Here is a 25,059-nt window from a genome sequence, read left to right as displayed (position 1 = left end):
ATTAAAAATTATAAAAATTATTGTTGTGACATGAGGGCGACTCCTTCTTTATCTACAGTGACTACGTCGCCGGTTGTTAATTTGACTGTGACTTTATCTCCAGAGACGTTAACAACGGTTCCAAACTTATCTTTACCCATGGAGAACACTAGAGCCTGTTCTCCTGGCTTACTTGGTGGCACTGGCTCTACTGACTCTGCTGCTATTGCGATGTAGTCCTCCTCAACCATGACGTGTAATACCTGAAGTGAGGTGTCGACCATATTCTCAAACACCTCACCAACCACGCCCATTTTCCCATAATATCCTCCTGGGCCAATGACTTTCACAACTACTCCTTCAACTGACCATGGTGACATTTTATTTTCAACTATTCCACTCACTGTAGTACCAGGAGTAGTAGTGTTAGTGGGAACTGTAGTATTAGTATTGGCAAGTGCATTAATATCGGTAGTAGTAGTTACAGTACTGTAGGTATCCATATTACTATTAATACCCGTAGAACCTAACACCGTACTGGTAGTATTAATTCTTGAATTATTGGAATATGTATTGGCATATCTAATATTGTGATGCCAATTATCAAGTATGACACATTCTGATTTAGGATACCTAACAGTTTTCGGCTTAACTTTGAGTAAAATTGTGAATTGGGTAGGTTCAACATGGATAATGTCACCTAATAGACCCTTGTAACGGCCTTGTAAAATCTTAACCGTCTTCCCTATTAATGGGTTCTTTCTAACTAGTTTTACGTTTCCTATTGGTGCATTTGTTGTAACTGGTTTAGTAGCTGTACTGGTAGCATTTCCAGCCCTCAAACAATCAGTTGACGAGACCACAATCACATCATTTTCAACTGATAAAAATAAAGTATTCCTCCACAAATGTAACACTTGGCCTGTTTTATTACGATAATTTCCCCTTACTACCATTACTCTTTGTCTTGGCTCTATTGGCTGGTTATTGAAATCGCGACTACTACTACCTACCGAGGTCCGTTTGCACGTAATTTGGCCTGGGGATACTTTCAGGCGGTTGTTCCCATCTGTCAAGATTGTAACTGAGCCGCTACGTTCTACTGATATGATAACTCCAACTTCTCCGCTGGTGGTTTGGACCAAGTCTGTAACCACAAACCCATTAATTCCACCTACTTTTGAACCCTCATCTCCCAGGCCCTCACGTGGAATCAATGCCAAATGTTCCAATGTGCTCTTGAACTCTTCTCCAGTCTGGGGCGAAAACACCAATGCACTTCTGTTCTTGGCGTTGACCATAACCACCAATCCGGTTTTCCCTTCATTTGACCCTCCAATTGCTCGTACATTATCTCCTTCCACCAGGTCCTTGATCACTGAGTTTAGGTTTATTCTGAAATTTGGAAGCTCTTTGTCATCTGGCTGAACTTCAACCTCCTCAGCTTCAACTCCTATTATTTTACCCGTTACACTCATTAGTTCACCCTTGACTACCTTTACTCGGTCTCCTAGTTTATACAGGGCACTCTTCGATCCTGCTGATCTCGTCACATGTGACAAAACTTCGGTTAGTGAGGAGTCTGTTGAGAACTCCCGCAACTCTGCCAATGTTGGGTTGACTGCATCCTGCGTCACTAAACGTTTTGAACTGAACTTTTGCAAAATATGTCCCGAATCTAGAAATGTCATTCCTTGGTATCGGAATGTTCCTGGTATTATTCCATGTTCTATTAATCCTCCATTCAACTCCACTGCATCTCTATCAAATAACATTTTATTATACTTTATATTCTTTTTTACTCCATTCACTGGGGCGGCTGTACCAACTGTACCAATTGAGTTGATTGAATCAATTCCATCAAATCCATCGTTAAAATTATCATTATTTGAGAGTATTGATGGATCAATTCTGGGTATAAGCTTAAGTGTGACTGTGGAGGTGTTTTCATCGGATTCATAAACTTGGCCCAAGTCTCCCGCGTAACGTCCAAACTTGACTCTTACAAATTCACCAACTCTTGGAATATACACATTGTCAAATCCTATAAAATTTTATAACTAAAATTTAGTTACGATGCTTGCTCAAGCGAAATAGGATAATTAATTACTATGGATAACCAAAGAGTTCTAAGGGTATATAACTAGTAGAGCTTTCTGGTGGACCTCACACCGTAACGCAAACCTGTAGTAAAAACATTAGACATTTCATTAATTGGAACTAATTTTAAAGTATTGAGACTGATTTGTCTAAATTCGGAAAGTGCTTCAATGACAGTAGTTTTATTATCAGCTTCAATGTATAAATATCCTGTAACTCCGTCTGGTACAAAACAGGAATAAATTCCCAAGTTTTTACCCATACTTTGATATCTTAATGACTTATTCATTATTGAAATTGCTAGATTTCGATCTGGAGTTTGTCTATTTGTTCTCACTATCCATAGCTTAGGATCACCCAAATCTGGTATCAATGCACTTGTTTCTTCTATTCCATCATCTAATAATTATTTATAATTCAATTATTTATAATTCATAGGATTATTTACACCCAAAAGTGATTTAACACCCTGAGGTGATTTAATCTCTAATGGGTCATAATCTCTAATAAATAATAGTAAAAATTACATTCTATTGGTTGTGATTCTTGAATTTCATCTTCACCTTCTTCAAAAGTTTGATCTTGATAACGTTTAGCTAATTTGTCGATTGCTGTTTCAAGATATTGTGTACCACCAATTCTTCTATCATCTCTCCTAATCAATCATTATATTAATAATAAAATTATTAATTATATAAATCTAAGATAAATACTAATCACTGGAGTAACTAATAGTAGGGATAGTATAGCTACTCCCAGTAGGGGTATAACTACTGTTATAATAACTAATTATAAACCCCCCTCAGGGGTTAGTGGTGTGTACAAGCACCGCAACGTACTTATCATCTTGTAAACGTTTAAGTCTACTACGATGTTCTAAACGTTCAGCTTCTGTAGATTCATCAGGTAATAAAAAATCATATTCATAATTCTCATCTTCATCATCACCAACCTATTAAACATCCAATATTCAACATTAATTAATTTAATTATTATTTACAAATTTGTATATAAAAATAAGAATTAAAATAGTAATATACTTGTGCTTCAGTATCCAGAAAAGCTGAAACATCAATTTTTCTTTTCTTTGAAGAATCACGTTTTTTTAATTTTCTTGACCTTTTTTTCTTTGTTTCTTCTACTGGAGCTTCTTCTACAAGATCCATCACATCATCTAATCAAGTTTTTACATCATTTACTGTACCTGTTAGTTCATCTAATTCAGTTGTTAGATCATCTAATAAAGTTGATGTATCTTCTGGAACGTCATCACCAAATAAATCACTATTACTTGGTGATTCTTCATTCATCTTTGAAATCTTAAATCAAATCCAATTATTTGGATAATAATTCATTATATTATAAATTTTTAAAATTATTTATATTATTAATTAATATTTAAATTTATAAATTGTGTTGGGCACTAATATATTATTTTTATCTCTATACACAAATTATTATTACACAAATTATATACAAATTATACACAATTATACACTAATTATTATAGACAATTATAGACTATTATACACCATAATTACAATAACTAGAATATATGGTACAAAGAGATTAACATATTTGAACTTGTGATAATTGATTTAATGCATTAAAAATTGTATTACTATCCATTAATTTTATATTTCTTCTCATTTCATTATATTTTAAATTATTTTCTTCATATTTATTAACTAATTTACTATTTACTGGTGTGTAATTTAGTTTACTATTGACTGTAGTGGCAGTATTTAATTTATTAACAGGAGTTCTAGTACTCAATTTAGTACTAACAGGTGTTACAGCATTTAATTTACTATTGAGAGGAGTTACAGTATTTAATTTAGTATTGACTGTATAAGTATTGGATCTAAGAGTTTTCAATTTAAAACATGGATTTAAACAATTGAAATTATTTCTTCCAACTTTTCCAGTCATTTTATCCATTTGTATATTTTCTTTTTGATTACGATAACGTTTAAATGGATTTCTAATATTCATATTTCCATTCACGAATCCACCACCATTGGTCAATCCACTGGTTAAATTACCACTATTAAGATTGTTACTAGTTAGATTACGATTATTAAGATGACAACCAGTTAAATTACGAGTTTCCCCTAATCCGTTTGTTAAATTCCCACTATTAAGATGACTATTGACTAAATTTCCATTAAGATTATTACTGGTTAGATTATTAATATTAAGATTAACAATTTTTTGATCAAAACTAGAAAATCTATCATTGATTCTATCCATATATTTATCCATTGTATTCATACTATTATTAAAATTCATATTCCAATTATCATTCCACTTGTCATTATTGGAATTCATATTCCAATTATTGTAGGAATTCATATTCCAATTATTCCAATAGTAATTACCACTAGAACTAGGATTAGAATTGTGATTAGGATTGGAACTGGGATTAGTAATGATATTATTGAAGAGACCAAATTTATATGAATCAATTTGTTGCAAATTAGATTTCATAACACAAGGATTTATAGGATTATTATTTTTATAACCATTTCTCCATACTATTTTACCATATTTACCATTCACTACATCTAGATCAATACTATTATCTGCATCACTAACTCCATCAATACTAAAATCAACTCTATTCTCTACATCTACATCAATACTATAATCTCCATCACTAACTCCTTTACTAACTCCATTATTAACTTCATTTACAATTCTATTATTTACAACTCTATTTACAATTGAATTTATAACTTTACTGTCTACAAGTCCGTTTATAACTCTATTATCTACAACTCCTCCATTAACTCTATTAACATTAGTTTGATTATTGAAATCTAAAGTATTAATTGTAAAATGATTTTTAAGATTAAATGGATCCCAATCAACTGATTGTAAATATTCATTACTATTTTTCATATTATTCCATACATTACTTTCATTCTTATCCACACTAACATAGGTAACAGTACTCTTAGTATTATTAGTATTAGTATTAGCTACTTTAGGAGGAGTAATATTACTAGTATTAACCTTAGTAGTACTATTAAGGGTAGTACCATCAATAGTATTAGTATGGGTATGAAGATTATATAAATTTCTTCTATTTATAGAATTTCTTCTAATTATATTATTAATTGGTTTAGTATTTCTTCTAAATGGTCCAATACTTTTCTTAAATTCAATATTATTCATATTATAAGTATTCATATTACTAGGAGTAGTAGTATTTGGAGTAGTAGTACCAGGTACAACTGTAGTATCCTTAACACCCTTACTATTACTACTTATATCAGTGTTAGTAGTATTATTTTTGAAAACATTTTTAAATTTATTATAAAAATTAATAAAAGTATTTGGTTTTATAATTTTCGTATTTTGTGAAAAAACATTTTCTATCATTACCACATCATTTTCATTCTCATCATTTACAATACTCTTAACATCATTTCTAGTAGTACTGTTTACAGTATTTCTAGTAGTAGTATTTATAATTTGATTATCAAGTGTATCATTATTCATATTAGAATTTGGAATATTAAGATTTATTGATAAATTAACATTAGTACGTGAACTAGTAATATCTGATGTATCACCTGTTGCTGAATTCATTGCTGTTGATATACATTTCACTAATATATCACTCATATTCTCTTCTAAATATTCTTATTATTATAAATTAACAAGTAGTTAATTAGTTCTAAGTAGTTAAGGGTATTAGGGGTAGTTAGGTATCTAAGGGCTATATAGGGCTATATAAAGACTATTAAGGAGTAGTAGGTACTCTAGCTAGTTAAGGGTATTAAAGGTATTTAAGGGTAATTAAGAGTAGTTACTTGAGTGTATATTGTTATTTTGATCATATTTAAGTAATTTTGTAAGAACTTGTACAATCTTTTCTTCTAACATTTCATTATTTATATTCATATTTTCATCCTTAAAACTACCATTTAGATTCTTTAAACTGCAATTAGGACTATTAAAACTACTATTTTCATTCTTTAAACTACCATTAGTATTCTTTAAACTGACATTTAGATTATATTTCCCATAATTACTATTAGTATTACTATTAGAATTTGTTGATAATTTTTTAAGTCTTGCTATTGCAAGACGTTTTTTATGTGCTTCTATTGATCTTTGTAAATTTTCTAAATTACGTTTCTTATTTATTATAGTAGTTTTATATTCAGATCTATATCCACTCAATTCATATTCCATCATCTATTACATTATTAATACTATTATTCCATTATTTTTTACTAATATAACATTATTTATACAATTTTTCCATTATTTAACTAATATTAGGTAATTTAATTAATATTATAGTGTATTGGATAAAATGTATTTATAGATCTTAATAATTACCTTTTTTAAAAAGTTAATTTAAATAATTAAAGGAATTTATTTTTAAAAAACATTTTAAATATTTCATTATAAAATTATTAAATAATACACAGCTCAAAAATACACAACTTGTTAATAATTTGTTATAATAAATTATTATAATAAATTATAATTTATAACTTGATAATGAAAAAATTGTATAAATAAAAAAAATTAATAAATTTGATAAGATAAAGAAAAATTAATAAAAATAATGAGAAATGTGTAAATTTGATAAGATTCTTGAGAAATGATCAGTGCACCCTTGATAACATTTACAAGTGCAAAGATTAAACTAATTATAATTAAACTATAGAATTATTCATTAGATAATATTAAAAATATCTTTAGAAGAAGATTTGAATAAAAAGACTAGAAAATTTTAATGAAATTTATTTCATTAAATTTATTAATTTATTCAGACAGTTATTTTAATTAAAATTTTTTCTAATTAATTTTAATATTTATAAATCCAATTCTGAGTTTTCTAAGATCATTTGTAATATTTACAAATCTAATTCTGATATTTCCAAATCCATTTCTAATATGTCCAAATTCTTTTAATTAAATTAGGATTAATTTAATAAAATAACTAAATATTTAATGAAAATTAAAAAGTAAATATTTAAAAATTAATTTAAATAAATATTTAATGAAAATATTGTATATAACCTTACAAATTTATAATAATTTATACTAATATGAATTTGTATTATAATTTATAAATTTTTAATTAAATGTATTTTGTATTTTAATTTTAGAATTTAATGATTTTATTAATTTAATTCCATTTAATAAATAAATGGATTCAGATGATTTAGAGGTTTATTTATACACTAATTATTCTATATTAATTATTCTATACTAATTATTCTATTTAAATTATAATAATGTATTAGAAAATATTGGAATCATCATTAGAAGATGAAAATATTATTATTTCTGACCCATCATTATTTCCATGTAAATTAATTTGGATTGTTTCTAATAATTCTTATATTACTAAACATCAAATTATCGCTATTACTACTCCCATTGATACTACTACTAATACTCTTACTAATGGTACTAAGGATACTGTGCATACTGAGGAAACCCCTTTCGGGGATAAGGAAACCCCTTTCGGGGCTATTGATGCCGTTGGACCAAGCACCGTTACGGGAGACACCGTAATGGAGAAATTAGAAAGAACAATAAAGAGTAATAAAAATGGTAAATTAATAAAATTAGTAGAGAATTTAACATTATTGAATTCAGAAACAATAATAGCACGTATAGAATCATTTGAATGTGATCATGATATTATAGTACATGGTTTATGTACATATTGTTCTGAACCAATAAAAAGGAAATTAACATCAAGTTTAGGATTTATAAGTAATAATAGTGAAGTAATGATACGTGATGATTTGGCATACCAAATGGAATGTAATGAAATATTAAATTATTTAAATGATAAGAAATTATGTTTAGTTTTAGATCTTGATAATACACTTTTACATGCTACTTCACAACCACCACCAACTGATATTATTATTCCAATTATTAATTATAATCTATCCAATTATATATCCAATACTCAAGCCAATAATCAATCCAACAATGTATCCGAGAATATATCCAAGAATGTAACCAATAATCAAGGCAACAATATATCTAATGGTAAATATATACAATATGGAATTGATGAGAAATCTATTGAATTACAATTAGAATTAGAAAATTCTGTAATTAAAACTATTGTTTATAATGAATCTGAAACTATGTTTACTAATACTTATTTTAAATTAAGACCAGGAATTTTTAATTTCTTTCATCAAATTAGGGATAAATTTACATTATTTCTCTTTACTACTGGTACTAAACAACATGCTGAAAGTGCATTACAAATTATTGATCCACAACTTATTTATTTTTCTAATCGTATTTTTTCACGTTCACATTCTAATATACTTAATGGTGTTAATACCGTTACGGTGTCAGGTCCAACTAACATTACAGTTGTACCTGGTACTACTAAAGTACCTACTAATACTACTAATAGTACTACTAATACTATGAATATGGCTAAGGGTATTAATTTGGGTACTATGAGTAATAATATGAATATGGGTATGAATACCAGTCACCGTAACTTTAAAAAAATTGATATAAAATATTATATGAAATCATTGGATAAAATATTTCCAAATTATAAGAATTTAGTAATAATATTAGATGATACAGAACATGTTTGGAAAGATAATTTAGGATTAATAAAAATACATCCATATTATTTCTTCCCGGATTTAACTTATTTAAATCATTTCGATCTAAATAATCTAACCAAATCTTCAGCATCATTACAATCCATTTGTAATTATTCCAATTTCATATGGTATAAATTATTATATACATCTATTCACAATACATCTATTCACAGTAATAATTACAGTAATAGTAATAATAATAATAATAGTATTGGTAAGAATGTGAATGAAATGGATGAAGAAGGATTTATGATACCAAATTCAATTCCAATAATGAATAATGAATTTAGATATAATGGTTATTTAATATGTAATCAACGTCCAACAAATATATTTATCAACAACAATACTACTGATAAGGGTACTACAACTAATAATAATACTAGTACTATTGGTACTAGAGGTACTATTATTGATAATAGAAAGATGAAAATAATTGATAATGATAAACAATTAGATAAAATTATTAAATTATTAAATAATATACATGAAACTTTTTTTCAACATTATTATTCAATTCTTCATTCTGTCAATAATAGTACTAATGGTATTAGGGATACTACTAGTGATACTAATGATGGTGAAGTTACTAAGGGTACAGTTGGACCAAGCACCGTAACGGACACCGTAATGGGGGAAAAATTAAAATATATGTTAGATAATGAATTAATACCAAGTGCAAGTAAAATATTACAAGAAATACATGGTAAAATATTAAAAAATGTTGTATTATATTCTAATACATATGAATTTATTAATTTAAATGGTCTTGATGTTAATTTTTTAAGTTGTTCTGATTTTGGTAAATGGGCACTTAAATTTGGTGCTACCATTTCTAATACTATAAATACCAATACGGTGACTGGTACATGTACTACTAACGGTAGTAGTCAATGTACTGATAGTACTGAGGATACTGCAACTGATACTGTTAAGAATATAAATGAAGTAACACATGTAATAGTGAATAATAAAAGTAATATTAAATTAATTGATAGTATAAAAAAAGTACATATAAAATGGTTAGAAGCTGTGTTATATTGTCATGAATATATAAATGAAGATAAGTTCAATCCTGATCATTGGCAAATACCTTATAGATCTTTTTGGGACATTTTAAATTCTTAATATATCTATTATCTATTATTTTATATAATACATTACTATTAGTGTATATAAGGGATATTTATAGTGATGTATAGTAGTTTAAGGGATATTTGAGTACTCTTAAGGCTATTACGAGTATTAAATAGTTAAGGAGTATCTGTAATACCAATAATAGTAATAGTCTTACTATCAGCACCCTTAGTATAGTTAAGAATAATAGTATTCTTAGTACCCTGAGTACCAGTACCAACCTGCTTAGTAAAAGCATTAGTACCTTCACCCTCCTTTTTAATAGTAAGAACATGAGCACCAGGAGTAGCCTGATCCTTAACCTTCTTATAAATAGTTTTATTACCCTTACTGTCAGTTACGGTGATACTATCAATATCATTAGGATTAAGATTCTTAAGAATTGCAGAAATAGTACCCTTATCATAAGTAGTAACTTTTTTTTGAGTATTAGTATAGTAGCCGTAACCTAGTCCCATACCAACAAGAACAATCAGTAATGGAAAAATCATAGATGGTTTAGCACCAGTACCATAGAATCCTTCAGCGAATATGTGACCATAATCAACAATAATAGCAGCAGGAGTATCATCTATAGGAGCATCAGCACCAAGCGGACTTTTGAGTGTAAAATAGTAAAGGATTTTAGTTTTACGATCGGTAACAGAATAATAATTTTTGGCACCAGAATGATCCTCAGGAGCAGGAGTAGCAGTTTTCTTAATATCCTCAGCAATTTTCTTGGTAATAGCAGTCATACCCTTCTCAGCCATATCCTCAGGCTTAGCAGAAGAACCAGAAATTTTCTTAGCACCATCCTTATAGTTGATAGTAAGATGATTAGGAGCAGGATCCACACTGGCAGTGGCGTTATCAGTATTCTGAAGACCAAGTTTCGCAAGATCACCCTTATTATCAGTAATCTCAAGGGTTATTTCAGTTTTAATATACTTATCCTTCTGATCATATGTAATTTTAATAGTAAGTTTATTCTTGCCCACCACCTTAACAGTACAAGGACCAACAGGAATAGAAAGATCGGCAAGAGCATCAAGAGCATCAGTATCAGCAGCATCAGTAGGAATAGTGATATCAATTTCGAGAGTAGCTTTACCATCCCTAGTAGTAATATTGGCCTGAGTAGCGGTACCAATAGTCTTAGGAGTAGGAGCAGTAAACTCACAGTTACCACCTTTAAGAGTACCAGTTGTAATTTTAACCGTACCCGCCTTAATAGTCTTATCCTTAGTAACAGTACCAGCCACCGGATAAGTTATGATGATACTTTTGATATCCTTAGTAGTAGTATAAGTAATTTTGCCATCAAAAGGATCAAAAGCTATGTGATTCTCTATAGTGAAGTGAGTAAATGAAAAAATAGTGGCTAGAATGATCATAATGGGAACCACTAAATCAAAGAAGTGATATCCCCAATTAGCTTCCCAACCCTCGTAGTATTTGGGAGAATTAGGGTAGTCGAATTTGTTTACCATTGCTACACCTAATGCTGGAAAGATTGTAGCTATCAGAAGTACCATTTCAATCTTATCAATGAGATAGAATGGTACAATCATACCCGGGGCAATTCCAGGATAAATGGCATAGACTAGACCCATACCTACTAGGACAATTAGCAATGGAGCCGCCATATGTGGTTTAATTGTTCCATCGAATTTGTATGTAAAGATGTGCTTCAGATCACCATCAGAACCAGGACCATCTTTATAGACTCCATATCCTACTGTCCACATCACAGCTGCTGCGAATGATATTATGATAGCTACCAAAATGTCAATGCCGACTATTAGATAATCATAACCAGCTGGTTTGGTAACAGAACAACTTCAGTAACTATCTGATTCTCTATAATTAAGTGAGTATTTGAATATATACTCTAGAGTTATTTTAGTAACGATCAACACATCAACTAAGTGCCAGTAGTAAAGACTATATTTTCCCCAACCCTCCCAGTATTTCGGAGAATGTTTAGGACCAGTAAAACCAGCTTGTTTATCAGTGATTTGGAGTATGACCACTATCATTGGTGGAAAGATTGTAGCCACAAGAACTACCAATGTAGGTGAAACAACTTCCCAATCAGGAAGATCATTCTTATCATACATGTCAGAAGGAAGTAAATGCCAGTACTTAGTAAAACTATATTCAGTAGCGAGATATTTATAATTATCTCCTGTACCTTCTTCAATAGCAGCTGTATGAGGATTATCAATGTTACGAGGATCAGCAGCACCAATGGTAAATGAACTAGAGGTGGTATCAGCAGCCTGCTTTATAGTGCCGTAGGCAGCTTCAGTGATTGTTAGAGAACTAGAATTCTGGATTTTGACATACTTTTTGCCATCAGGACTGGTATCATTAGTGAGAGTTAGGGATCCAGTTACACCTGTGGTATTAGGACCTCCACCGAAGTCGAGACTAGTGCCAATTTTCTGTTCATCTTTATTGGTTACCACTATGGTACCTTTAAGGGTAACTGTACCTGTACCACCTTGAGAGATGGTACCATTGGCTTCAAGGGATAGCTGAGTACCCTCAGGGAGTCTATCTCCGGTTGTGAGATCAATGAGTTGATTATTATTATCATACCTCTTGATAGATCCACCGGTGATGTCTATTTCAAGTTTATCAGTGACAGTGAGATTTGATAAATCTACATTACCAGATGTACGGGTTACTATGATACTAGCACCAGATCTAAATTTACTACCAGTACCACCACTTAGAGTAACAACATTCTGAGTGAGAGACTGAAGAGCTTCTAGAGACTTGTCTTTCAATGTGATAGAACCATTCTGGATTTCGACTTTGCCGTTAGAACCCTGGGGTGTTATGGTTCCACTGAGACCATTACTGCTAGGATCTTTATCAGCACTACCACCTATGTTGAGTGCAGTGCTAAGATTTCCTTCTTTGGTTACAGTGACAGTACCTTTAATCGTAACTTCTGAACCAGAAATACTACGCCCATTAGCACTTAGAGTACCAGTGGCTTGAATGTATAGCTTAGTATCAGCAGTGAGATTTTCATTAGTGCCGCTGGTGAACGGTGTGAGATTATTATCATCAGGAGGTTTCTCTTTATCTTTGTACTTCTTGATAGAACTTCCACCTTCGGAGAGAGAGATTGTGACAGAAGTAGTACTAGTTTCACCGAGTTCTTTAAAATCAGTACCACCTACAGTGATTATGATTGTACCACTAGACTGAAATCCAGTACTACCACCACTGAGATTAACACTAAAGGTAACACTAGTATTACGAGTAGTGTCGTAGGCATCAGTGAAGAATGGTCCTGGAAGAACATTGAATCTGAACATGTTAGTATTGTCTTCGCCATGTTGCAGAATTTAGCATTTAGTGTTTGATGAAGTGAATAGATGAATAAGGCAGAAAGTGAGATCTTAATTACGATAAGGATATCAAAGACATGATAAAAGGAAGCGTTAGCAGTTTGAGTTTGACCACCAAATCCTTGGTATGGGAATGACGTTGTCCATCCTGGAAAACCTTGTTCAGTTTGTGTGTGTTTGGTCTTAGGTGAATAAGCTTTAATGGCATCACTAAATGATCCTCTGTTAAGAAGAGCTACAATTACTGGCGGAAAGAATGTATCTACAAGAAGTACAATCAATGTAGGAGAGATAACTGTCGTAGGGAAAAACTTTAGAGGGTTCATCAGAATCATAGTTGTTAGGAGGAAGTAAATGCCAGTACTTCCGAAAACTATCTTCAGTAGCGAGTTCAGGATTACCTTCTGTACCAGCTGCAATAGCATCTTTATGAGTAGGACCTTCAATGTCACGAAAAGTGTTACTTTTGAATTTGATCTTACCGGTCTCATTGAAATGTTCCATTATTGTGTATGCTGAGGTCCACAGAATCCCTATAGTGCAGTGAGTATATGAATATCACGGCGAGCAAGGTATTGTTAACTATAAGGATATCAAACAAGTGCCAGAAACAATCATGAACAAGATTGTTAGATTCAGCAGAGTCGTCGCATGATTGTCCTGATGCTTGTTCTACATGGAGTTGGTAGGTTTTCCACCCTCCAAAGCCATTTTTAGGATCATCAACTTTGTGAAATACGTATTTGACTGGTCAGCATTCCTCCAAATAGAAATATAGAAGGAACAATGATGGACCAAAACTTTGTAGGATATATGACCTCTCTATACAGTTTATTAAAATTGTTCCAGGCAGATACAAGTTGAGTGTATTTGGCTTTAATATTATTATTCTCAGCATTGTAAACATTTTCTTGTTTCACAACATTGTTGTATTTCTGTTTCAGACCACCCCAGTCACTACCGTACGCATCTTTGACAGCTTTGGCCTTCTCAGTTAGATCACTAATACCAGCACCATAAAGATCTTTGAGTGCCTTTGTGATTCCACTTCCTTCACCTGAACCGACAGCAGTTGCAAGTTGTTCTTCAGGATTATACACATCGTTGAAATCATTCCAGGCCTTTACAACTTGATCATATGCAGCTTTGGCAGCAGCTCCGGTATATTTAGATGTTTGTTCCTGAACTTTGCCGAATGCTAGGCTGACTTTGTCGTATTGATTTCCAACCTCACGGGCCTTCTGTTTTAGTTGATCATCTCTAGTTTCGGCATCCAGTTTAGCAAGTTCTTTTAGTTTAGCTCGAAGTTTACCAGAAGCGTCTTCACTATCGCCGACAGCCTCCTTAAGTTCTTTAGCTTCTTTTTTAGGAGATTGACTATCATCATCACCAGTAACTGCACCGTATAGAGCATCGGCTGCATCATGGAGATTTTCTGCTAGTTTCCTAAGATATTTAGGATCAGTTTTTTGAGATTCATTACCAGCCTTATACTTGAGTACTTTGGCACCATCCAGGTTACTATCAACTTTCTTTACTTTTTCATCAAGTTTATTGGCTGCCTGATATAGTGCAAGGGCCAGTCCTCGGAGTGTGTTACCTGTAGCCTGTGTACCAGCTGCTGCTTTGAGTTCATTATCAGTAAGATAACTTTAAATAGATTTGACCTATATCAATTTTTCCAGTGACATAAAAGATTATAAGTACTATATCCGTGAGGAAGTTTAACCACTTAATGATAATGGAAGGAATTATGATAATCCAATTCTTAATCTCTCTGGCATGCTTGAGGTCTTCGTTGGTGATGTTGCTGCCGGTGATGTCTTTTTTGCTGTTTTCGCCGGTTGTGATTTCGATGGTGGAGGTCCCTGTGTCTTTGAATGCGTCATATTTGTCTTTGAACTGTTGGGCATTAGCAACATTCGGAGTACCCTGGAGAGTTTCTGCTGCATCATTTAGTTCTCTGGCAGGTTCTGTAAGTGCAGTACGATCAGCAGCGCCTTTAAGTGCTGTGGCGGCTTTTAAAAGTTTCGTAAGGTTTAGGATTCTGTCGTAAATATGTTTGACAGTCTTAAATTCAGACTCTACATTAGCCTTATCAGTCTCATTAAGAGCCTTGTATGCCATCTCAACTACTTCGAAATATTTTATTACATTGTTGGCATTACTAGCAGTACCACTGGGGCTGGCTAGAGTTGTGGCGTTTGTGGCCACCTGAGTTGCAAACTTATTGATGAGTGCCTTACAAAGTGCTTCGAAGTCATCCTTGACCAGTTGGTATTGGGTTTCAACGGCTTGGACCTTTCCTGCAGTTTGTTTACCGAGTTCATTGGCTTTTTTCATTAGATCATCGTATTTGGCCTTGACCTTGTCGAACGCATCTATGACTTCAGTGGCCTTATTGGCATCATTAGGAGCAGTTTTTAGATCCTCTGCCGCCTTTGCCAGACCACTAGTACTAGTCGTACCGGCTGCCTTAGCTAATTGACTGGCTAGAGGTTGAAGTGCAGCAAGTGTACCCTCACTAGTTATTTTACCGGCATCCGTGTTAAGCTGTTGGGCATTATCACGTAGTTGTCCGGCTGTAGTAGGGATATCAGTAGCACCAGCCTCAGCAGTGGTTTTAAGTGTATTGGCCGCGGACTCGAGTTCTGTGGCTTTAGCATCCAGATACTTACCTTTAGCATTGCCTTGGATATCATATTTTTTGGCATCTATGAGTGCTCTTACTTGGTGTCCACCCGCAATAGCGTATTTGTCAAACGTATTATAGACATTATTGAAAGCATTCCATGCCTTCTCAACTGCTTGATACTTAGCTTGATAATTGGTATATGCTTTTAGTCTATTTTGTTCCTTAACTGCATTGAATGCTAGGCTGACTTTACCGTATTCAGTTTTAACATCTTTGGCCTTATCAAACAGAGTAGGATCATTAGCACCAGCAAGTTCTTTGAGTTTTTTTCTAAGGCCTTCGTCGGTTTCATCAGCACCGACAGCAGTGGCAAGATTTTGGGCTTCATCTTTACCTTGACCAGCTGTAGCTGCACTGTGTAGTTGTCTGGCTTTATCGTGTAGATCTTTAGCCAGTTTCCTGAGTCCTTTGGTAGCCTGATCACCAGCTGCTGTTTTAAGTTTCTCGGCCGCCGTTGTAAAAAGTATATTATCGAAAACAGCCTTTTGATCTATTTGCATTTATATTTCTCACAACCAGTAACAAAAACTATAAGCACAATTACAAATGTTAAGAAGTTTAACTACTGACAGATAATTGAAGGAATAATAATAGTATAAAATTTTGCTTTTCTTGGAGTGGTGAAGTCGTTGCCGTCTTTGGTTTTGAGATTACCTCCGTTGGTCCAGTCTGGTGTGTACTCTTGTGTGTGATAGTGAGCCACCATATCCAAATGAATGCAAATGTCCACCAGAAGCTCCTGAATCTATTAAGACATACACCGGTGCCACACTCAAAGTCTCTGGTACTGATAATAAACTCACCTCTGCAACCCTCCAACTCACTGGTGGTAGTGATACTACTCCTCCTCTAACCTATGATTTTCCCACAGACAAACCTATTACTCTCAGCCCTAGTGATGTCACTGTCAAATTCAAACTCAAAGAAACTAACATCACGATCACTCAAACTGGTGGCAAGGCCACAGCCAAACTCGAAACCACTGCATCCAAATCAGGTGATCTCAATGATCTCAAAAGTCCTACTGGCGAGACTCTAAATCTCAGTGGAAGTCTCAGTAGCAATCCCATGCTCAAACTTAATGGTAACCCTATCACGTCCAGTACTACCCTCAAAAACGGTGACACCATCAAACTCACTGGAAACATCAATACCGATACTAAGATCGAGGCCGAAGGTGAAATAACGGATGGATCTCTAAATCTCGCCGGTACTCCTAGTGTTACTCTTGAAGGTGGTCTAAAAGCCAGTGGTCTTAGTCTCCAAGCCAGTAGTGCTACTCTCTCCAATGTTACTCTTGCACAAGTCCAGTACTATCCCAAGGAGTTCCATGATAACCACAAAACTACTCACTGCTGTTACTATGGTAAGGTTTGGAAGTGGAAGTCCCATACCAACAAGGACCATAAGACTTGGAGGTATAAAGTGAGGATAATAACCAACAGACTTCTTATGACCACAGCTAGTGGCATGACTATCTGGTCCAAAGTTTTGATCTATAGAGTATGTCAGTTCAGTAGCAGTACCAGAAGGAGTAGATTCGACGTTTAGTATTTTACAATCTCTCTGATTATCATCAGGAGGTGGGAATTTATCCATAGCTTTTTCACCTTCCCAATAGGCCAGTGTCCACAGTACAGCTTAGGCTGGTGAAATCTTAAGTATTATCAAGATATCAAAAGCGTGCCAGAAGGAATTATTCACAGGAGTACTATCATCTGTGTATTGTTTCCATCCACCAAAGCCTGGGCCCACGAATTTGGTTTTCGGAGATCAGTATGACCTCATACTAAAGATTGAAGGAATAATAATGATATAGTATTTGTAATAAGATACGACACCATAGTACATATCATTGAATGCTGTCCAGGCCTCAAGAAGTTGAGCGTATTCACCAGTTTTACTACCAACGGCGTATGCATCAGCTTGTGCCTGAACTAAGTGGAATTTACCCTTGACATCATTGCCCCAGTTATCTCCGTATTGTTTTTTAACATCTTTGGCCAGCTCAGATAGTTTTTCAGGATCTTCACCTTTATCAGTGCCAAGTTGATAGAGGGCCTCCCGAAGAGTCTTAGGATCACTACCAGGAGGAGTAGGAGACCCATCAGTAGCACCGACAGCATCCATGAGTAATTCTTCAGGCCTATACACATTGTCGAATGCATTCATTGAATTAACAACATTGTCGTATTTGGGTCTAATAGAGGCAATAGCTTTATATGAAGATTCTTTAGCCTTGAGTGTGGTGAATTTAGGTTTGACACCTCTACCACTGTTGTCGTATGCAGTTTTGACAGCACTGACCGGACCAGTTAGTAGTGAACCAGAAGCAGTATCTTGAAGATTGCCGAGTTCTTGAAGTGCCTTTTGGAGTTTACCATTTTCATCAGTGCCACCGATAGCAGTCACAAGATCAGTGGCAGGTTGTTTGAGATTAGCCTGATACAGATCATCGAAAGCTTTCCATGCGGCTTCAACTGCTTGATACTCAGATTTATAACTGGCATATGCTATATCTTCTTGTCCCTGAATTGCTTGGAATTTCTTTTCTACACCTTCACCACTGGTATCTTTGTATGCATCTCTAACAGCTTTGGTCAGAGTAGGTAGATTAGCACCAGAACCTTTTTCATGAAGATCTTTGAGTGCAGCTCGAATTCCTGAGGATTCATTTTCACCGACAGCATCGGCAAGATCTTGGGCTTCTTCTTTACCATCATCATCATCATCACCCATTGCCTCGGATAGCGCTTTGGCCGCTTCATAGAGAGTTTTGGCCAGCTTTCGGAGTCCATCGTTTTCGGTTGTGCCGGCTTTGAGTTTAAGGGCTTCGTTACTATCAGCACCAGCAGGAGCTGCAGTTTCTAGTGCTTCTGCTTTTTCATACAGTGTCTTTGCGAGTTTCCTAAGTTTACCCTCTTCTTTATCACTTTTACCAGTCTTAGCCTTGAGTACTTTGGCAGCATTCTCCTGACTATCAACATTCTTAACTGCAGTATCTAGCGCACTGGCTTTAGTATATAGTGTACCGGCCAATCCTCGAAGTTTTTCACTAGCACTTGCACCAGCTTAGATTCTAAGTTTTGTTGCCTTGGTAACGTTTAGCATCAGGTCATAGGCATCCTTAAGAGCCTCGAACTGAGCCTTAACCTTAGGCTTATCACTATCAGTTACTTTGCTGTATGCATGCTTCATAGATTCAAAGTATTTAACTATATTGTCTGCATCATCACCAGAACCTTTACGTAGGGTAGTGGCCTGGATTGATATCTGTTCTGAGTAATATCTGATCTTAGTGAAATTCATCATTGTATCGTAGTGTTTTTTGAGATTAACATATGCATTTTGGACGCTCTGTACCTTTTCGAGTTTATCATGTTGAATGGCCAGTTTGATCAGTTCATCAAAATGACCTTTTAGTGTGTCGAATGCCTGTATGACTGCAGTGGCATTGGTATAATTAGTAGGAGCTTTTTGTAGTGCGGTTGCCTTAGCATATAGACTAGTTTCATCAACACCACTATCAGTTTTACTGGCTGATGTAGCTAGTAATCCGGCTTGAGTACTAAGTGTACCATCATCTACTTGTCCGGCTGCGGTTGAAAGCAATCCTGCCAGGGTGGCTAGTGTTGTGGCTGGAGCACTGAGTGTAGCTTGAAGTTCAGTACTGTCGGATTGAGTTCCAGCAGTGGATTTAAGTGTTGAGGCCTTCTTGATGAGTTTGGTAAAGTTTAACATCCAGTCATAGATAATCTTCAGATTGTTGTAGGCATTTTCGACAGCGGTGACCTTTTGATTAGTTTTATTTGCGGTGAATGCAGGGTTCTTTGATAGTTCATCGTATGCACCTTGGACTGCTTCAAACTTCTTTATGACGGCGTCGGCCAAAGCATCAAGACCATCACTACCATCTTCATGACTGGCTAGTTGTCCTGCAGCATGATGTAGACCATCATCACCATTCTCACTTTTGGCTGCCGTCTTAAGAGCTGTGGCTGGAGCTCTAAGATCAGCAAGTGGACCAGTAGCAGCAGTTTCCAGTTGATCGGCTTGGGTGTAAAGTTCTTGGGCCTTATCACGTAGTTGTCCGGCTTTTTCCTTGAGTCCACCACCGGGTGTGGTATTGCCTTGGATATCATAATCCCTAGTGTTGGCAAGTTCAGTAGTAGATTGACTAGTGGCAGTTTGTTGAAGTGTTTGGGCCTTAGACTCTAGTTCTTTGGCATACATTGTGAGTCCTGTGGCATGATATGATGGATCATCTTGAGTGTGATTATAAACTTGTTCCATTATGTTACCCAGGATATACATGTCAGAAGGAAGTAGATGCCAGAACTTAGTAAAGTACTTTTCATCAGCGAGATGGACATAATTAGTTCCTGTACCTTTTTGAATTTCAGATTTATGAGTATCAATGTCACGAGCAGTACCACTATCAGGATCGTAGGGATCAGGGAATCCTGTACCAGCATCGACTTTGAATCTGAACTTACCATCCTCACTAGTATGTTTCAGAATTTGGTATGCGGTGTGTATTGAAGCCAGTAAATGAATAGATATGCTAGAGAATTCTTTACTATCATCAGGAGGTCAAAGAAGTGCCATAGGTAAGCATAGACAGTACCACCACCTTCCCAATCAGGTTTTTCGTATTGTGTCCATAGCCCCCAAGAGCCTCCTAAGTTATGTTGAGGTGACCAAGCCTTTGCCTTTAATCTGAGAATAGCAATTATGACTGGTGGAAATATTGTGCCTGAGAAATACAATACCAACAATAACCATAAGTGTGGGAGAGATTATTTCTGGATGAACTTTACTCGTATCAAAACCTTCAGTAAATATGTGACCATAATCAACAGTAGTACCATCAGCAGCTTTTGTAATATCAGTACTAGTAAGGGTAATGGTAATACACTTATCCTCCTGATTAGTATCCTTATATTTAATAGTAAGAGTAGGACCCTTATCTTGATTAGGACCAGTAATTTTGGCATTACCCTGAAGAGTAGCAGTATCAGCAGTAGCATCTTTAAAAATTTTAATAGTAACCGTACCAGTAATAGGCTCACCCTTCTTAGGATTAGTACTATCCATATTACCAATCGCCATACCAGTAGTATTAGTAATAATTAAGATATTAAACACTAGTTAAGGTTATATATTCTAGTCTATGGTATAGTATATGTTAAGGAGTATATTAATGTTTTTGAAATTAAAATTGTTCATATTTATGATAGAAAATTTCTTTAAAGGTTTGAAAGTATTTTTTGGGTATAATATTTTCAATAAAGTTAACTTGTGAATTATAATAATTATAAACTTGATTTATTAATTTTAATTTCGTTTGCATTAATGTTTCTATTATTATATTTAAAGTTTCTAAATTTACAAGTTCTTCTAAATAATTTTTAGAATTTAAATCTCTTTCTGATGAATTAATATACATATAAATCGCTTTATGCATATTCTCATTTTCTTTAATTAATCTTTTTAATTTCTCATCTATATATTTCAAATTATCCATTATCAATTCTACATTCTCCGATTGATTATAATTCTTATTAAATATACGCTCTATCATTTCTATATTCACATCCATCTTCTCACTTCCTTTCAATATTATTTCATCTAATTATTCATTACTTTAGTACTCTTAAGTAAAGTAATTAAGGAGTAATAATTAAGTATATTAGTCTAACTTAGTCTATGGAGTATATGATAGTCTAACTAATCTTATGTAGTCTAACTAGTTGAGTAGTAATTGGTTACGATTATGATTGGTATAGAATTTGAGTGAAGATTTGGGTATGATTTTTCCATATTTATAAATGACATCAATATATTTTCCAGTGTATATACCAGTAATTTGATACAAACGGTTAGATTTATAAAGTATTTCTCCAGTATTCTGTGGATTTATAGTACAAATTCTTATAAGTGATGAAAGATCACTAGAAGATTTCGATTCTTGTTCAAAACAAGTACATAATACTTTCATCAATTCATTATCTTGCAAATGTTCTGTTTGCCTCAACAAACTATTCAATCTCTCATTACATATTTTATTCAAATCAATACTCTTATCAATTATATATTCTTCTTCTTCCTATAATATTATTAAGAATGGATATAATTCAGTTAAGGAGCTTGGTCAAGGGGAACCCCGTAAGGGGTATTACTAACTAATCTTAAGTATATAACCAAGGATACTAACTACTAGTGATAACTACTCCAGTATATAACTAGTGTAATACTGTCCGTGGACATGACACCGTAACGGAATACCTTAAATGATGTAAAAAAATGATATAATGAATTATGTTTATAATAATGTGCTAAAGTATTAATATCATCATCAATTAATCTGACTCTACGATTAGTAAATGTATTAATGTCAGTCTGATCAGAATTGGCATCATTAAACAAATGATTAAATGTATTTATAAATGTTTCTTTATTACTTGTATAATATGGAAATCCTTTAAAATTATTCGACATTTCTTTTATTATTTCATTATTTTTATTAATTATTTTTATTAATTCCTCGGTTACGGTGTCCGGATCATCTGATTCTTCCACACCAACTCCATCAGTAACTCCATCACCTGTTACCAATGGGTTATCAAAAGTATTAACACCATTAATACTAGTACCATGATTACCAATAATACTATCAATTGTATTATCAGTATTAAGTATAAAATTATTTAATATTTTATATACTTTATTATATTTTTTCTTATTTATTTTTATTAATTTAATTATATCTTCATCCAATTCATTTTCATTTCCACTTCCACTACCATCATTTAGATTAATAATTCCATTAATGGCATTATTTATATTGTAATTAAATACTTGATCAAATAAATCTTGTAATGTAATTGTTTTTTCAATACTTTGTACTTTTGGTGTTTCTATTTTTAATTTCCCTTTATCAATTTCTAATTGATAATACTTTAATATACTTAATAAATTATTAAATTCATTAGATATACTTTGTTTAGATAATTCTGGTATTGGAAATATAACACCAATTACATATTCTTTATTTACAATACTATCAATAACTCCATTAAAAATTGATATGTTGGATTCTTCTAATAATTTAAGTTTTGATTTAATATCTGGCAACAATTTTTTTATACTACTGATATTATAATTTGTTGTACGTGTTATTGGTTTAATTGGTACCTTTTGTGGTATATCATCAAGACTTTTAAAGTCTTTAATGACATTGTACCAAAATAATATATCATCAGTTGATAAAGGATGTTGAAATAATTTTATTGAAGTTAAATATAAAGTTGATAAGAAATATGAACGATTATGACCGTAACGATTACAAGAAAAATGTTTCGCCTTCTTTAAATCCAATTCACAATAACGTGCTCTCCATTCCTAATATAATATTATTATATAATCAAATTACTTGTTTATTTGTATGAAAATATAGATTTACTGGTGTTAATTGATTAACCATAAAATTATATAATATATGAGTAATTTATAGAATACAACACTATTTCCCATATTTATACTATTATATAATTGGAAGAAAAAAATTAAGATTTGAATGTTAAATGAATATGATTTCCTATTTGGAATTTAAGTGATTCTAATGTTCTATTATCTTCTCTTAAATTTGGTTTAAAACTATGTACATTACCCAATTCTACCATTCCATTTCCTATGATATATTTATGTAATGGAGTAAATATAATTCCGTTACGGAGCTTGGTCAAGGGGTACCCCTTAAGGGGTATAAATAACTATATAACTAAAGAACTAGAGTGATATTGGAGCTGCTGGAGCAAGCACCGTAACGTACCTATAGGAGTAGAAAATGTCCATGTATTATTTTGTTTTCTAGTTGGTGGAGAAATATCTTTAATTAAATTAACTAAATCACGAAGTGTAGAATCAAGCCAAACATAAACATGTAATTCCTGTGTAGAATCATCTTCACTTGGAGTTTGGACGGGTAATAGAAATGGTGTATTATATTTCCTATCAATTTTATCTTTTCTTCTACCTAAAATATTTTATATTAACCAATCAAATGAGTTAATTGATAAGTAAATAAGTAATTGGGTAAGTAGATGATAAATTGGTGAAGAAAATTTATTTCTTCAAGTTAATACCATTAATTTTATGATTATTTTCTTGTAATTTTGGTATATCTCTTATTCTACGTATATCTCTTATATCTTTCATATCTCTAAAGTCCCTAAAGTCCCTAGCGTCCCGAGTATCTCTAGGAGTTTCTCTTATATCCCTACCTCTAAGAGGATCTCTCATATCCCTTACTTCTCTAGAGTCTCTGAAATTGTCATGGTCATAATCTCGAGTATCTCTATAGATATCTCTGGTATCTCTACGATTAATAAATTTGCGATCAAATGATCTGCGATAATTTGATTTATTTCTAGAATAACTTCTTCTATATCTTCTAATACTTCTACTTCTACTTCTCCTATCCCTAACACTATTACTTCTAACTCTTCTATACCTATTACTATCACTTCTACTCCTACTCCTGCTTCTACTTGAGAATATGGAACTACTTTTAGTTGAAGAATATTTTCTCTTGAAATTTTTATAATTTTTATATCTTTCATATGATTCTGTATTACTACGACTACTTATACTACTACTCATACTAACATTTCTAGTTCTGATTCTCCTATCCCTAATACTATTACTTCTACTCCTACTAGTCTTTCTATTTCTATTACTATTTTGATATATTCTTTTATTATCTTTAATATCATTTTTTTTAGATTTAATATCATCATCAATTGACATACTACGATCAGATGATACAGTTCTACTTAAACTCATAGAACGACTCATACTACCCGAATTACTCCTCATCTTCTATTAATAATAATAACCAACAACTACTTATAGCAATTAATATTGAGTAGTAATAATGAATATTAATGATTAGTATTAATAACGTAATTGGATAATAAAAATTAGTAATAAAAATATTGAAAACTAAGAATATAATAAAAAATTGATTATAAATTCGAGAAACTAATTAAAAATAAATAAATATAAATTTATAATATGGAAATAATTTAAAACATAATAAACAAAATACTAAAGAAGTTATCACATGGGGAATTAAATATTATTAAATATAATTATTCGTATTTTTAATGTT

General features: G+C 32.8%; 6 protein-coding genes across 6 annotated transcripts, besides 11 other annotated features; 1 reads left to right on the top strand and 5 right to left on the bottom strand.

The window, feature by feature from the left end:
• Positions 1-17: 17 nt before the first annotated feature.
• TA18410 (transcription factor, putative) lies at positions 18-3,389 on the bottom strand (the record flags this gene model as incomplete). Its single annotated transcript, XM_950411.1, has 6 exons — positions 18-2,023; positions 2,164-2,478; positions 2,607-2,734; positions 2,919-3,031; positions 3,120-3,232; positions 3,284-3,389. The coding sequence occupies 6 exons, from the start codon at positions 3,387-3,389 to the stop codon at positions 18-20; spliced, it is 2,781 nt and encodes a 926-aa protein (XP_955504.1).
• Positions 3,390-3,648: 259 nt separating this feature from the next.
• On the bottom strand, positions 3,649-6,288 carry TA18405 (uncharacterized protein; the record flags this gene model as incomplete). Its single annotated transcript, XM_950410.1, has 2 exons — positions 3,649-5,720; positions 5,901-6,288. 2 exons carry the CDS (start codon positions 6,286-6,288, stop codon positions 3,649-3,651), a joined length of 2,460 nt encoding a protein of 819 aa, XP_955503.1.
• Positions 6,289-7,255: 967 nt separating this feature from the next.
• On the top strand, positions 7,256-9,830 carry TA18400 (ctd-like phosphatase, putative; the record flags this gene model as incomplete). Its single annotated transcript, XM_950409.1, has 2 exons — positions 7,256-7,276; positions 7,353-9,830. The coding sequence occupies 2 exons, from the start codon at positions 7,256-7,258 to the stop codon at positions 9,828-9,830; spliced, it is 2,499 nt and encodes an 832-aa protein (XP_955502.1).
• A 125-nt stretch (positions 9,831-9,955) lies between these two features.
• On the bottom strand, positions 9,956-16,384 carry TA18395 (Theileria-specific hypothetical membrane protein, putative; the record flags this gene model as incomplete). The annotated part of the gene is made up of 5 exons (XM_950408.1): positions 9,956-11,598; positions 11,671-13,131; positions 13,435-13,722; positions 13,929-14,839; positions 14,919-16,384. The coding sequence occupies 5 exons, from the start codon at positions 16,382-16,384 to the stop codon at positions 9,956-9,958; spliced, it is 5,769 nt and encodes a 1,922-aa protein (XP_955501.1).
• Positions 10,274-10,333: a sequence feature (7 probable transmembrane helices predicted for TA18395 by TMHMM2.0 at aa 1296-1318, 1345-1367, 1377-1394, 1420-1442, 1457-1476, 1496-1518 and 1798-1817).
• Positions 11,171-11,239: a sequence feature (7 probable transmembrane helices predicted for TA18395 by TMHMM2.0 at aa 1296-1318, 1345-1367, 1377-1394, 1420-1442, 1457-1476, 1496-1518 and 1798-1817).
• Positions 11,297-11,356: a sequence feature (7 probable transmembrane helices predicted for TA18395 by TMHMM2.0 at aa 1296-1318, 1345-1367, 1377-1394, 1420-1442, 1457-1476, 1496-1518 and 1798-1817).
• Positions 11,399-11,467: a sequence feature (7 probable transmembrane helices predicted for TA18395 by TMHMM2.0 at aa 1296-1318, 1345-1367, 1377-1394, 1420-1442, 1457-1476, 1496-1518 and 1798-1817).
• Positions 11,543-11,596: a sequence feature (7 probable transmembrane helices predicted for TA18395 by TMHMM2.0 at aa 1296-1318, 1345-1367, 1377-1394, 1420-1442, 1457-1476, 1496-1518 and 1798-1817).
• Positions 11,696-11,764: a sequence feature (7 probable transmembrane helices predicted for TA18395 by TMHMM2.0 at aa 1296-1318, 1345-1367, 1377-1394, 1420-1442, 1457-1476, 1496-1518 and 1798-1817).
• Positions 11,843-11,911: a sequence feature (7 probable transmembrane helices predicted for TA18395 by TMHMM2.0 at aa 1296-1318, 1345-1367, 1377-1394, 1420-1442, 1457-1476, 1496-1518 and 1798-1817).
• Positions 16,385-17,123: 739 nt separating the features above from the next.
• TA18390 (Theileria-specific hypothetical protein, putative) lies at positions 17,124-20,996 on the bottom strand (the record flags this gene model as incomplete). The annotated part of the gene is made up of 5 exons (XM_950407.1): positions 17,124-17,524; positions 17,675-18,872; positions 18,987-20,384; positions 20,465-20,596; positions 20,652-20,996. 5 exons carry the CDS (start codon positions 20,994-20,996, stop codon positions 17,124-17,126), a joined length of 3,474 nt encoding a protein of 1,157 aa, XP_955500.1.
• Positions 17,184-17,252: a sequence feature (3 probable transmembrane helices predicted for TA18390 by TMHMM2.0 at aa 1009-1031, 1090-1112 and 1116-1138).
• Positions 17,262-17,330: a sequence feature (3 probable transmembrane helices predicted for TA18390 by TMHMM2.0 at aa 1009-1031, 1090-1112 and 1116-1138).
• Positions 17,505-17,524: a sequence feature (3 probable transmembrane helices predicted for TA18390 by TMHMM2.0 at aa 1009-1031, 1090-1112 and 1116-1138).
• Positions 17,675-17,723: a sequence feature (3 probable transmembrane helices predicted for TA18390 by TMHMM2.0 at aa 1009-1031, 1090-1112 and 1116-1138).
• A 103-nt stretch (positions 20,997-21,099) lies between the features above and the next one.
• TA18375 (uncharacterized protein) lies at positions 21,100-24,731 on the bottom strand (the record flags this gene model as incomplete). The annotated part of the gene is made up of 6 exons (XM_950406.1): positions 21,100-21,515; positions 21,657-21,993; positions 22,131-23,288; positions 23,567-23,577; positions 23,719-23,922; positions 24,032-24,731. 6 exons carry the CDS (start codon positions 24,729-24,731, stop codon positions 21,100-21,102), a joined length of 2,826 nt encoding a protein of 941 aa, XP_955499.1.
• Between the last annotated feature and the right edge of the window lie 328 nt (positions 24,732-25,059).

This window comes from Theileria annulata, chromosome 3, assembly GCF_000003225.4.
Source record: "Theileria annulata chromosome 3, complete sequence, *** SEQUENCING IN PROGRESS ***".
Classification (NCBI taxonomy): Eukaryota; Apicomplexa; class Aconoidasida; order Piroplasmida; family Theileriidae; genus Theileria; species Theileria annulata.
Note: the sequence above shows the minus strand (reverse complement) of the source record. Positions and strands in the feature narration are given on the sequence as shown.